Below are 13,421 nucleotides of genomic sequence, written 5' to 3'. Positions count from 1 at the left end.
TTTACTAAGGAGACTTAAAAAAACTTCTTTGATACAGACAAAATAACTTTTCATTTTTGTGAAAGTTATGCATTGATCAGCTGTGAATGTTTATAATTGTCTTTGAGAATCAAGCTGGGATCCATTTCCTAGTGAATACTAGTGAGTTGGTACAGCAGACAAGTGGGAAACACCTTATCTGTGGTATGCCTGGAAATGCCTCAAACACTTGCAAGATAGGATGGTCACCATGACAATAGGTGAGCTGCTCAAGGATGAGGTGAGGGAGCTGGGAGGCCTTGCTCTGGCCCAAACTCCCTGTTCAGTGATAACGCAGCGTTACCTGAGGATGTGCTGCTTGATCCCCCACATCTAGCGGGCATAAAAGGTGCTCAGGAGCAGCTCAGGTGGCACCTCTGGATGAACACTTTCAGACCGAGGACCCTCCCTGGATGGAGCAGGGCTGCAACCCGACCGGTGCTCTCTACTTCTGTCCGTCTCTCTCTCTTTTTCCTTCTCTTCAAGTTGCTAAGTAACACAAAGCTTATTTCGATTTCCTATAGTGTCACATAGGTTAGCAGAACAGCTTAGACATAATTGTAAGAGTGCCGATACTCGTAATTGTATTACAGGAATCCTCATTAAAATTGATGACCGTGTTTGGACCTTGAACGTCATTTCACCTTAATCTAACCGAGGGGATTTGCAAGTCTGGCCGTTGCTCTCTCTCTTAATGGCTGGGACATGGCAGTTAGTGTCAGGAATGACTCCCAGCATACCTTACCAAAAGGAAAAGCTTTTCTAATGATCTCCTTCGTCTGGTAATAAGATTTATACTTTTAAATGAGATCTCTTTTTTATCCATCTTTGAAGAAACTAGAACTTGATGTTAAAATCTGTTCTGCTTTACTTGCTTTACCACGAGAAACTGGACAACTTGTTTACCTTCTTTTTCTTATGGGTGCTAAGAATTTTGCTAAGAGCTCAAGACTCATCCATAGGAAAGCAAAGAAGATAATTTAAAATAATAAAAAACAAAACAGGGAAAGAGAAGAAATTAGAAATAACAATAATTGTTTATATTCATGCTTTTTTTTTTTTTATAGCTCAAATGGTTCAGGAGGACAGATTATTGTAAAGAATCAAGGTCTGCCGTGTCTAGGAAGTCCTGAGGAAGGTCCCAACCCTGTTTTCTGGTATTCATCACAGCAGAAAGCTGACAGAGACCACCAGGGACAGTAAGTCTCCTCCTTCACAGTTGCAGTCGGTAAAGTTTACTTTATGTCGAAAGAAATCTGTGCAGACATCCCCTTCGCAGTGCTTCACACGTACCACAGATCACAAAATGCACCCTCATGCATTGTAACAATCTTCTGATTCCCTGCAGAGGCCTCCCCAAATCCTGAATTTTGTTAGATCAGTAGGAAGTAGAGGCATTGCCAAAAGCGTGTGCCTCCGCATTTCTCCTCACTGTGTGCATTTCAGTGTATATGAAGAGCAGTGACAGCATCCTCTGAACACTGCGGTCTGCTATGAATCTGCGTACCTCACAGACACTGACAAAAAGGGCCCATAAAATGCATTTGTTGCCTCTTCACTCTTCTCCTCCTGTGCTTCCTAAAATTTGAAAAAGCCAGAATTTCCCCCCACTGTTCCACAAGAAAGCAGAACCTGGGCTGTTTTTAGCAGAACGCTTCTGTGTCTTTGGTGAAGGAACTGGAGATATTCCTTGTTGAGCAGGGCTGGTTGACAGGCTGGTTTGATCCCTTTATAGTGGGGAGTGAAAATATAATTCAGCACTAAAGCAGATGCTTGATCTTTGACTTTAAACCGAAGAATAAAGTACAGATTTGCATGGGGATTTTCCTTATCTTAAGTCTGCTTCAGGCACCATTAGAAGCATAATTCAAAGATGTGACCAGGGGCACAATCTGGTAAGGTGCTGCACGACTCAAGTACTGCTAAGCACAATCCATTGCCATTACTGTAATGACAGTCAAAGATAATCAAACTTGGCAGGATCTGAACAATTATAGATTAGCAAGAGAAGACAGGGAATGGAAGAATGCAAAACAGGGGAAGAGCATGTCCATTTCTTAACAGTGTGACTCTTATAATTATTAACTTAACCTTCAAGACCTTAGGTGGTTCTTATTCAAATGACTCAGTCTTATTCCGTATTGCCTCTGAAGAAACATCTCCTAACAGGTCCACAATGAGGAGAAGGCAAACATCAGATTCGCCTCATTCATCCGCAGATCCGAGTGAAGGAAGGGAGAAATTAAGGCTGAAACAAGAGGTCGGCCTGATTAGCGGAGTGTCATTAATTGCAGGCACCATGATAGGCTCGGGAATCTTTATGTCCCCTGAGTGGGTGCTGCATCACCTGGGGAGCCCCGCCAGCAGCCTGCTCATGTGGGCAGCGTGTGGTCTGCTGGCCATGTTCGGAGCCCTGTCTTACGCTGAGCTTGGAACCGTGATCAAAGAGTCTGGAGGCGAATATATTTACATCTTGAGGATTTTTGGTTCCTTCCCTGCTTTTCTTTTCGCCTACACTTCTGTCATCCTGATAAGACCAGCTGGGTTGGCAGCTGTCTGTCTGAGCTTTGCCGAATACGCCGTGGCGCCGTTCTACCAAGGATGCTCATCCCCGCAGGTTGTCATCAAATGTACAGCTGCTGCCTGCATCCTGGTCCTAACCATCATCAACTGCCTCAACGTGAGGCTGGCGATGTCTGTTATGAATGTTTTTACAGCTGCCAAACTCTTGGCTTTGCTGGTGATTGTGGTGGGCGGATTGGTGCTGCTTGCCAACGGGCAGACTCAGAGCTTTCAGAACGCTTTTCAAGGCACAAATGCAGGTATTGGGACGATCGGAGTGGCATTTTATCAGGGGCTCTGGTCCTACGATGGCTGGAACAACCTGAACTACGTAACTGAGGAACTGAAGAACCCTGAGGTGAGTGAGCTGCCTTGTATTTGCCCAGTGGTTATGCAAATTTGCTGCTATGGGTAACTGAAGGATAGGGCATCAGGGAAAAACTGCTGTTTTGTTGTTGCTGTTGTAGTGGGGCAGGACACCTATGGATGTGTCTGGAAACGGGACAGGACAAACAAAAATGAGGCTCAAAGGAAAAGTGCAGGCTACCCAGAAGAAAGCGCTACCAGATCTCACTGGCTGGAGAAAGAGCTTCTAGGTGGTTGAGTGTTGAAGTTTCCTCAGAGTTCAGAGCATCTCACACCAGATATCCAGATTTATGCAGAAAAGTGCTGCAGCCACCCTACTGCTAATGGTTTCTCAATACCACATATTCCTCAAAAGATCTAATCTGTAATGTGTGCTTCAGAAAAACACTTGTCCCTCCTCACTGCATGGAGGGGAACCAGAGCAGGCCAAGCCTCACTGATAAGGGAATCTAAGCCTCTGAACAACTCTTGTCTTTAATCATCTATTTTCTAGGCATTGTTTGGTCCATGCTGTAGGCACTGAAGTAGCTCACTTGCACCTCACATCAGCCCTCCCTGTGCCGTGCAGATCACAGATGGGACACCACAGCAACGTCAAGCTGTGTGAGCACAGCATTGATACCTTGCACTTTCTGCCAGTGCAGTGTGCAAGATTTTACAGTTTAAATGGAAATGCACAGTTGAATATTAATCTAAATGGAAGCAAAGATCCTAGAATCACGTGGCACTCTCTCCCACAGGACTGTGTGTACTGATTTTCAGACCCGGACAGGGTGGAGGTAACAACATAAGGAATTGCCTTATCTTGTCCTACAGTAAGAATGGGGAATACAGAAATGGATATCTCATGTTTTTTAAATATAAAATGGCTCTGAGATGACTACTAGGTGCTCTTTTCTCGTTCTTTCAATTGCACGAAGCAGTAGTTACTGATTTTGATGCAGCTTAAAGTAGTCTGTGGGCACACAGGTGGTATTCTGTCATTAAGAACAAAATAATTCCTTCCTGGAGCAGATTTCCCTTGTGCTGTTACACAGGATGCAGCACACACTGGGTTTTCACCCATTTCCATCGGATGTTCGTGCAGAGATGCAGCACATCAGGAGCCATACGCAGCAAATAAACCAATATGAAAATAATCAGCAAGTGTGCAACAGACTTCTTGGGCATCTCTGAAGCAAAATGTTTTGAATATGATTTGTTTTATTTCAAGGAACAGCTTTTGAAATGTACAGTCTAATAGTACGGGAGATTGGTGTAAAAACTTCCTTATGAATCTGGGTATAAGTCTGGGAAAAGTATTGTGAGCAAATGTGTTTCAGTTCAATGTGGGCAGTAGCAAAGACAAAACAACAGTGTAAACATGCTGCATCTAACACTCTTGTCATCCCTTTCCCAGGTGACCCTTCCCAGAGCTGTGATGATTGCTATTCCTTTGGTTACATGCCTGTATTTGCTGGTAAACATCAGCTACTTTGCGGCCATGGCTCCATCTGAGCTGCTGACTTCAGGAGCTGTGGCTGTCACCTGGGGGTGAGCTCTGCCTGTGGTAACACAGCCCATGTGGTCCAGCAAAACACGGGTTCTCCCCTGAATATTGGGAGATTTAGGTGCTGTTCTCACGTAAGCCCAGCTCAGATACATATCCAGATATATATCCATACATATATCCTATGTTTTGCAGAGAAGTGGAGAGGACAGCGTGCTGCCCCACAAATGCAGTGGCGGTGATTTGGGGCTGAGACAAAAGCGCGTTGGTTCAGTTTCCCCATCTGCTTACAAACTATTTGCACCTTCCATCAGCCTGAGCTGTTCCACAGAATCAGTTTGGTGGTATTGAACACCAAGGATTTTAGGATAGGAAGGAAAGGACCTTCGTGAGAAATATAGGCAGCGATGGCTTTGAACCAGGTGCTCTTCCACCAGAACACTCAACTTCAGCCTAAGTATTTCTAAGACACAGAATCCATGTTCTCCCCAGTGAGTTGTCTGGCAGAAACCATGACACATGATATCCAGAGATACGTTGCTGCTCATTCTCTCCCTAAAAAGTCAGCAGCAGCTTTGCTGCTGTGTGCATTTCACAACACCTTCAGCTTGAAGATCTAAACGAGCTCTTGCTAGGTATGTTCTCTAACAGCATTTCATGTAATTACAAACACTTTTAAAGGTCTGATGCTTTGTTTGAAGAGGTTACAAAGCCTCACTAAACTGCAGCCTCATGAACTTTCTCTGCACTTCCTTTCTTACCACTCCCAATTAACATCTGTGAGCTCCCTCCTTTTTGACATATCTCCTTTTCCTTCCTGATTCATCTTTTCACCCCAAAAACACAACTAAGGAGAAGCGCTGAAGTAGCAATCAGGAATCTCAGCACCACCCCGAAGCCCTGAGGACAGGTGGATGGCCATGGGCTGAGGAGGGTGTGCTCCCTGTGTTTGGTGACAGGAGGTGCAGCCATTTCGGCCATTAAGGAGGGGAATGAGAGGCGTCAAGAAGCCAGAGGAGGACACATCACACTGAAGTGCATTTATTCCTCCATAAGCATCACAGAATCCTTAGAGTTGGAAGGAGCCTTTAAAGGCCATCTAGTTCAACTCCCCTGCAATTAACAGGGACATTCACAGCTAGAACAGGTTGCTCAGAGGCTGGTCCAGTCTGATCCTGAACATCTCCAAGGATGGGGCATCAACCACATCTCTGGGCAATCTGTTCCAGTGCCTCATCACCCTCACTGTAAAAGATTTTTTCCTTATATACAACATAAATCTACCTTCTTTAAGCTTGAAACCATTTTCCTTAGTCCTGTGACCACAGACCCTGCTAAAGAGTCTGTCCCCTTCTTTCTTGTAGCTGCCCTTTAGATAATGAAAGACTGCTATCAGGTGACCTCAGAAACTTCTCCAGGTAGAACAGCCCTAACTCTGAGCCTGTTCTCATAGGAGAATTGTTCCATCCCTCGGATCACTGTGGCCCTCCTCTGGATGCGCTCCAGCAGGTCTATGTCTTTTGTATACTGAGAACTCCACATCTGGATGCAGGAGAGACCTCACCAGTGCAGAGTAGAGGGGTAGGATCTGTTGGCCACGCTTCTTTGGATGCAGCCCAGGATACAGTTGGCTTTCTGTGCTGTGAGGGCTCATGTCCAGCTTCCTATCCACCAGTACCCCCAGGTCTTTTTCAGCAGGGCTGCTCCCAATCCTTTAATCTCCCAGTTTGTATTGGTAGTGGAGGTTGCCTCGACCTGGGTGCAAGACTTTGCACTTGGATTTGTTGAATCTCCTGAGCTCACTTTTGGGGTGAAAAGATGAATCAGGAAGGAAAAGAAGATGCGTCAAAAAGGAGGGGGCTCACAAATTAGGTGTTAATTGGGAGTGGTGAGAAAGGAAGTGCAGAGAAAGCTCTTGAGTCAGTTTAGTGAGGCTTTGTAACCTGTTCAAGGGAGAAACACTGCTGACTTGAGGCGATGGAGTCCTGCGATCGTAAGAGGTGCTCAGATTCCATCATTTCGAGACAAGGAAATGTTCAGTTCTGACTGTGGCAAATGGCTTAATAACCCAAATCCACAAGGCCTGTAACCTGGACAGTAAACTTCTAAACTGTCTGTGTAAACGATTAACTATAAACTTGTAAACTGTGAAGTGACTGTGGCACGGGAGCAACTGCCATAATTTTGGGAAGCCCAGCTGTTGATTTTCGAATATTTGGGATAAGTGATACTGAAAAGGCGTACGTATGGCTTCATGCCACACAGTTCTAATGGTGATAACAGTCTTTCTGCATTTTCCATTCTTATACTGTTGGCTGTAAATGCAGTATCTGCTGGAGTCATGCAGCATAAATGCACATAAAACAGTGAGTTTTGTGTGTCCACCATTACGGTGTGGACAGATTTAGGTGGAAATATACCAGGCAGGAAGAAAAGCTTGCTTGTTCTGGACAAGACAAAGTTCCTAGCAACTAAATATTACGGGAGTGAGGAGAAGGCTTTCAATCAGTAGAAAAGCTTGGAAAAACACGTTCAATGAGAATAATGGAGTAAAGAGAGCTGTTGGGTTCTAGGATGAATATTCAGTACACTCGCGAGCTGGATGTTGTGCCATAAATTCTTTCTCACCTCAGGAACAAAGTCCTGGGTAACTGGGCATGGATCATCTCCCTGTCAGTGGCACTGTCTACATTTGGCTCATCCAATGGCACGTTCTTTAGTGGAGGCCGCGTGTGCTACATCGCTGCAAGGGAAGGTCATATGGTAAGAAATCAGAAAGGACATCTGGTTTGCTTTGAGCAACTTTATATTCTTCACAGCAATTGCAAGGTGACACTGATGTTTGGAACTTCCCTAGATTTGTTTTTTAAATAGTCTTGTTAGGCAGGGCTGAATCCATTGGCCTAACAGTGGCCAGGCTGCCACAACCCCACGGCCCAGGTCCAGCTGAAAGTGAGGTTGAGCTATGTTCCCAGTAGGTGCACACATACACAAACACATGTATACAACATATGAGGTGCACATATACACATGTCTGGATGCTTCTGCTACATCTGGAAATTGGCTCCACTTTTGGCACTTGAGCTGCGCTGCATTCAACCTCCCCTGCTTTGAGATGTGTTGTGTTCCTCATGGAGCTTGCTGCTGCTTTGCTTCTCCCTCCCCACACCATCCAGCATTTCTACTCAGGGGGAAAGTGTAGCACTCTGCATCAGCTCCACTCCTTTGGCACTGCAGGGAATATTCCACGTACATAAATGACAAGGTTGGTGGAGGTGACTGAATTGGTGTCTTCCTTTAGTGGTGACGCTCTCTGGAATTGTTCAGTCAGGAGAAGAGGAGGCTCAGGGGAGACCTTATGGCTCTCCATAACTCCCTGAAAGGAGGCTGTGGTGAGGCGGGGTTCGGTCTCTGCTCCCAGGTAACAGCTATAGGTCAAGATGGAATGGCCTCAAATTGTGCCAGGAGAGGTTCAGGTTGGGTATTAGGAAACATTTATTCTCAGAAGGAGTGGTGATGCGTTGGCACAGGCTGCCCAGGGAGGTGGAGGAGTCTCTGTCCCTGGAGGTGTTCAAGAAGCAGATAGCAGTGTTTAGGGACATGGTTTTGTGGGTCATACTGGTGCTGGGTGGGCAGTTGGACTGGATGATCTTAGTAGTTTTTCCCAACCTTAAGTATTCTATGATTCTATGACAGCATCTGTTATTGTGGCAAGCTCTGTGCTGAGCAGTTCACAGTCTGAGTTTCACCATATTGGACTTAAGAGCTGACCTCTTGCTCAGTCTTTTTCTCAGACTGAGCCTAGCAGAACAACTTGCATGATAGTAGAAGTAAAATAAGAATAAAAATTGGAAAAAATCAACAGACTTTCTATTAAGCATTCCCAATAAACTGAGAAGTAAAGAAGCCTACCATCCTCTCCATATTCTGGAACCAATCTTCCCTTGCATTGGTTGCAAGTTGGAAATGGTCATCCTGTTTTCCAGTTGGACCAGGAAAGGTCTCAGAGCAATGTGACAGAGGGCAGGAGAGTGGGACTGTGAGAAGGCCAGGCTGCTTTTCTGGTGATGGTCAGGAAAGCTCTGATTTGACTCAGCCTTCATCTGTCACACTGGTAGCTTGAAGACCTCATCTTGTCTGCCTAAACCCAGCAAATCTACTACGAAATCAGAGAGACTCAAAATGTCCTTGCTGGGAGGGTTCATGTTTACATTCCTCACAGCTGAACAGCTTTTAGATCATGATGCTTATTTGATGAGCCGGAGTGGATGTGGCTGCAGGCAGAACTGCCCCCAGCGGCTGCGGGGATGTCCCCACATCCACAACATGACAACGACATGACAACGAGTGTTCTGCTTTGGCTTGCAGCCTGACATCTTGTCCATGGCCCACGTGCGATGCCTCACGCCTTCTCCTGCGCTGCTGTTCACCTCTGCAATGTCTTTAATAATGATAATCTCAGGAAACTTCACCAGCATCGTGACCTATTTCAGGTGAGCACGGCCTTTCTCTTTGCTCCCCCTGCAGTGCTGGGTGATGACGTTCTGAGAAGTATTTTCTTTTAATACTTATTTGAACATGGCTTATTGCTTCTTGACCGATGCTGACGAGGGAGGAGGAGAGAAGAAAGATCTTATAAACCAGGATCTCTGCAACGCGTGAACGCTTTTGAATGAATACTTAACTGGCTGTGATTCATCCTCATATTGAAATGAATCTGTCATATTCAGACCATTCTGAGATTGTCATTATTTGTGCTGGAAAAGAAACGAATGCAAGAATGACTAAATTTATATCAATATTATCCTTTTTAATTGAAGATATGTGTACTTGGGACATGCAAAGCAGGACTGACGTTGTTGACTGATCTCACCCCAAATTTAATGTTGTTTTTTTTTCCAGTTTTATAGCATGGTTTTTCTATGGCATGACTATTTCTGGTCTCCTGTATTTAAAAATCAAGAAACCAGACCTGCCAAGATCTTACAAGGTGAAGTAATAACATAGAGCCCCCTAGCCCTTTCCTTGACCATCCAAACGAATAAGATAGCTTTCTGAGGAATGACAAAGCACTGGGGTTTGTTGCTTACAGATTTGGCGTGATTTTCCTTTTTTAATTGCATGTTCTATCCCATAATGTGCACTGGCTCAGGCTGCCTGGGGAAGCGATGGAGCCACCATCCCTGGAGATATTCAAGAAAAGGGTCGGTGTGGTACTGAGGGATGTGGTTAGTGGGCATTGGTGGTGGGGGGCTGATGGTTGGACTAGATGGCCCAGGTATGAGAGCCTGCCCTAAGAGAAAAAAAGCTGGCCAGAACAGCCCAAGTCCTCTGTCATGGCCAGGGGAGAGGTTTGCTCCCCACTAATTAGTTCAGTGGAAAGAAATCGGGAGTTATCTGCTTTTTCTCCTGATGCCGTGAGTGAGCTGAGGCTTCCTCTTGGGTTTCATGGTGTTCCTCCAGGCAGCAGGCGATTCTATAATTGTATTTAATCGTCTCTGAGGTTCCTTGTCCACCTGTCTATGAACACTTCAAGAAACCTTTTGGCTCCAGGGTGCTAAGATTCAATCTGGGCACATCGATGTGGGTGTTGTCTATTGCTCAGGTTTTGGATGCAAAGTAGTCTGGAGAGCAAGGGCAGATCTGGAACTAAAACAGCTGCCTGCATCTTCAGGTCTGGGAGGGCAGGGAAGACCAGGGGTTATGGCACATGGTATAGCTCTTGAAGGGCTGTTCAGCTTTAGAGGAGGAGTGATGTGGGAAACAGGAAGCCTGGATTAACTGTGATTTCTGGATAATACATCAGGCTGCGGCAGTTGATCGTCTAAAAAGCTTTCTGCACAAGATTCAGGGCTGTCTTTACGTTCTGTTTTCACAGGTCCCCATTGTCATCCCCATAGTTGTGCTGATGGCAGCCGTGTACCTGGTGTTAGCTCCAATCATCGACCAACCCCAGATTGAGATTCTCTACGTAGCCCTGTTCGTTTTTAGCGGTGTTGTCCTCTACTTCCCCCTGGTTCGCTTCAAGTGCCAGCCCCGCTTCTTACAGAGGGTCACTTTGCATCTCCAGCTGTTCCTGGAAGTTGCTCCGACCTCTAGAGATGTGAACTGAGTTAACATCCTCCTGGTCCTTCCTCACTTATTGCAACACTTTGGTTTTTCAAGGTTCAGAAAATAGTATTCTGGAAGGGAGAATGAATAGAATTAAAGTGTCACCGAAAGGTTTCAGCTGGGAGGGACTGGAGCCAGGACTTCTCACAATTCCTTAGAATTTGGGGCATTTGTCTTTCTCATTTTCAGCTTTCACTCAGCAGATTTCCCAAAGAAATGTGTGTTTTTCAGCTGTCCATCCTGAGCAGATCTAAATTTTAGCTCTCGTATTTCAAGCCGTAAGGCAATAGAAGACTGACAGTGAAGTATTAATCCCACAGCAGGCTGTGACCTTAAGCCATCCTTGGCAGTGCCCTTCACTATTTCCACCTAGCTCTGCCCCCTGCGACCATGCTGCTTCTCCAGTAAATAAATCATGGGCACACATGCTCACAGCAAAACATCCCTGTCTGCTCAGGTATCATCTCTGGGAGTGTGGCTTTCCCTTGTTCCTTCCAACCTCAGGTGCACAGTCACAACGGTCCTTTCTCAGTCTCAGAACATACTCGCACCACATTTCAAACTAAATCACCCTACATGTGCCATAGAAAGACCTCTGACTTGAGATGGGAAGTGCTCAAAAAACACTATTCCACTTCCCTCTATTAGTTGAGGAAACTAATAGCCTAAAAAGGTCCGAGTGTTTGGCCCTAAAATATCTTGTTGTCTCTCAAAATACCGAATATTATTGAGGTCACCTTTCTGTCAGTGTTTGTTCTGCAGACCTGTACTTAACACTCCATTCCTGGAAGAGGGTCACTCGATCCTCCAGCTGTCTCAGAGCGGTGCAACTGATTGCAATCTCACTCTGCACTGTCACTCCTCCTCCCAAGTGGTGACACAGCAGCTGCACAGATGCAGGAAGTCTTTTTGTCCAAGCATAGGCACAATGATAGCTGGCAGTTATCATCCTTTTGGAAATAATTTCTGTTTCTTAGGTTTGTTTTTTTTTATGGAACCTATGGCATGGGGCTATGCTTTGTTGAGAATCCATAGTCCATATCCAAAAAAATAAGAATTTTAAGGCTTAGTTAAAGCTTAGATATATACAAGATACATGGGTTTGGCCAGTTATCATTGCACACCAGTAAAATTAGGGTTGTCTTGTCTGCATGGAGTTCTTGTGGGAGAGGAGTGATTGCCACTGTTGTGTACTGTAGATGCGTAGCATCCTGCAGGTGATGAACAGGTCAAAGGATGGATTGGGTGGCTTCCTCAAGGTCGCTCAGGAGATGTGAATGTTTCTCCCAAGGTCCAGTCAAACATCATTTCGCCCATCCTTTCTCTCTGTGCAAATACTGAAGAGCAGATTCAGCACTTTGGATAGACAGCCTTTATATATTACTGGATTGTGCACGGATGCAGGGAAGCTGAGAAGATGCAGGTATCATATTTTGCACCAAGTTCATTTTCTGTAGATACTACTGTAATAAGATTTTATTTATGTTACCTAGTGTTTACAAGCACGGGTGCTTAGTGCCAAAACGAGATGCTGAAAGCTCACAAACAGCGAATTGATTACAATAAAAAGGACATTGAAATGAAGTGAGTTGATGTGGTTGATTCTGTTTTTCACCCCATAGAATTCTTACTGCACGAACGTAAACAACCAACGTCAGGCTCATCTCTCCTTGGATGGGGGGTTTCAGTGTATGCGTGGGTATCTATGCGTACGTACACTCACTTTCCAAAATGTTTGCTTATTTACTTCGATCCCAGCGTATGCAAATCGGAATTTCTTTTTCCTTCGTTGGTTATTTACAATAGAAGTGTCAGAAAGAGGCAGCGCATCCCTACTGTTCAATAGCACAGCCTGAGACAAACGAGATGCCAGGCAGGGCCCTAAGGCTTCATCTGTGTGTATGCTGTGAGATCATGGTGGTCTGCTCAGGAGCGCCAGGTCCCTGGGACCTGTGCTTAGCCCTTTCCTTCCTGGGCTCTGAGGAAAACAAGAGTGTCAGCATTGCCCTCCGTTTCCCTCTGGATTGAAGTTCTGGTGTTTGGCATGCCAGCCACCCTGTAACCCACTGCCATCCACAGATTTGCTAAGAGCACATGCTGTCACATCAGTCAGGCTCAACTCCTGCAGCGCTCATTGCCAGCCACTGGCCAGATGTCAAGCTAGCCTTAGCTTGCAATGCAGCTCCACGCTTCTGAGAGCTTCAGCTGGCTCAGTGACAGGCGATGGCAAGCCCTGATTTTGTACAACTGATGCTAGTACTGACATTGGACCGGCTGTGATAAGTCTGCGCATCGGGGTGAGTCAGTTTAGCAGCTTGGAGGGAGCTCAATCTCACACTTTGTTGAATAGTTAGATGAATATCATCAGGGTCTTTGTGTGTGTGACTCATTCCGTACGAGGCAGTGATTTTTGCTAAAAATGGGCTGTAAAATAAATGGGTGGTCTTAGGTTTATGAGCTAGCAGTGAGACCAAAGGTAATGCAACAGCCCCTCTGTTCTGAGGATCGAGCAACCATGTCAAATTTGTCCTTCAAGCAGCAAAACTATGGCTCGAGTGTGTGACAGATAAACGACCACCTTTTTCTTCTAAAGGTTGGTCATTAATTCCTACTGTTTAATTTCATGGGCTGTGCTCCGGTCGTTGTACTGTGAGATGACAATGAGTGAGCAGAGAAACAGGAGAAGGAGAAGTAGATGGAAAGAGCATTCCTGTGTGCACAAGTCTTGGCGTGTATGTGTGAATTACCTATGTATAAACAGACATGAACAACACCTAAGCAGCAAAGACGCATGCCCAGAAGCTCAGAAATGACGGAGTGAAGAATGCTTCAGGCATTACTTTCCTTTCTGCTTTTGCATTCTGGCCTGTCTTTT

General features: G+C 45.4%; 1 protein-coding gene across 1 annotated transcript; it reads left to right on the top strand.

Annotated features, from left to right (window-relative positions):
* Positions 1–1,987: 1,987 nt before the first annotated feature.
* LOC128083297 (b(0,+)-type amino acid transporter 1-like) lies at positions 1,988–12,130 on the top strand. The gene is made up of 6 exons (XM_052688407.1): positions 1,988–2,938; positions 4,346–4,479; positions 7,069–7,198; positions 8,804–8,928; positions 9,338–9,425; positions 10,314–12,130. The coding sequence occupies exons 1-6, from the start codon at positions 2,045–2,047 to the stop codon at positions 10,545–10,547; spliced, it is 1,605 nt and encodes a 534-aa protein (XP_052544367.1). The 5' UTR covers positions 1,988–2,044; the 3' UTR covers positions 10,548–12,130.
* Positions 12,131–13,421: the final 1,291 nt, after the last annotated feature.

The sequence above is a fragment of the Tympanuchus pallidicinctus genome, unplaced genomic scaffold (genome assembly GCF_026119805.1).
Source record: "Tympanuchus pallidicinctus isolate F22 unplaced genomic scaffold, pur_lepc_1.0 scaffold1, whole genome shotgun sequence".
NCBI lineage: Eukaryota > Metazoa > Chordata > Aves > Galliformes > Phasianidae > Tympanuchus > Tympanuchus pallidicinctus.
This window is presented reverse-complemented; position numbering and strand designations above follow the sequence as displayed.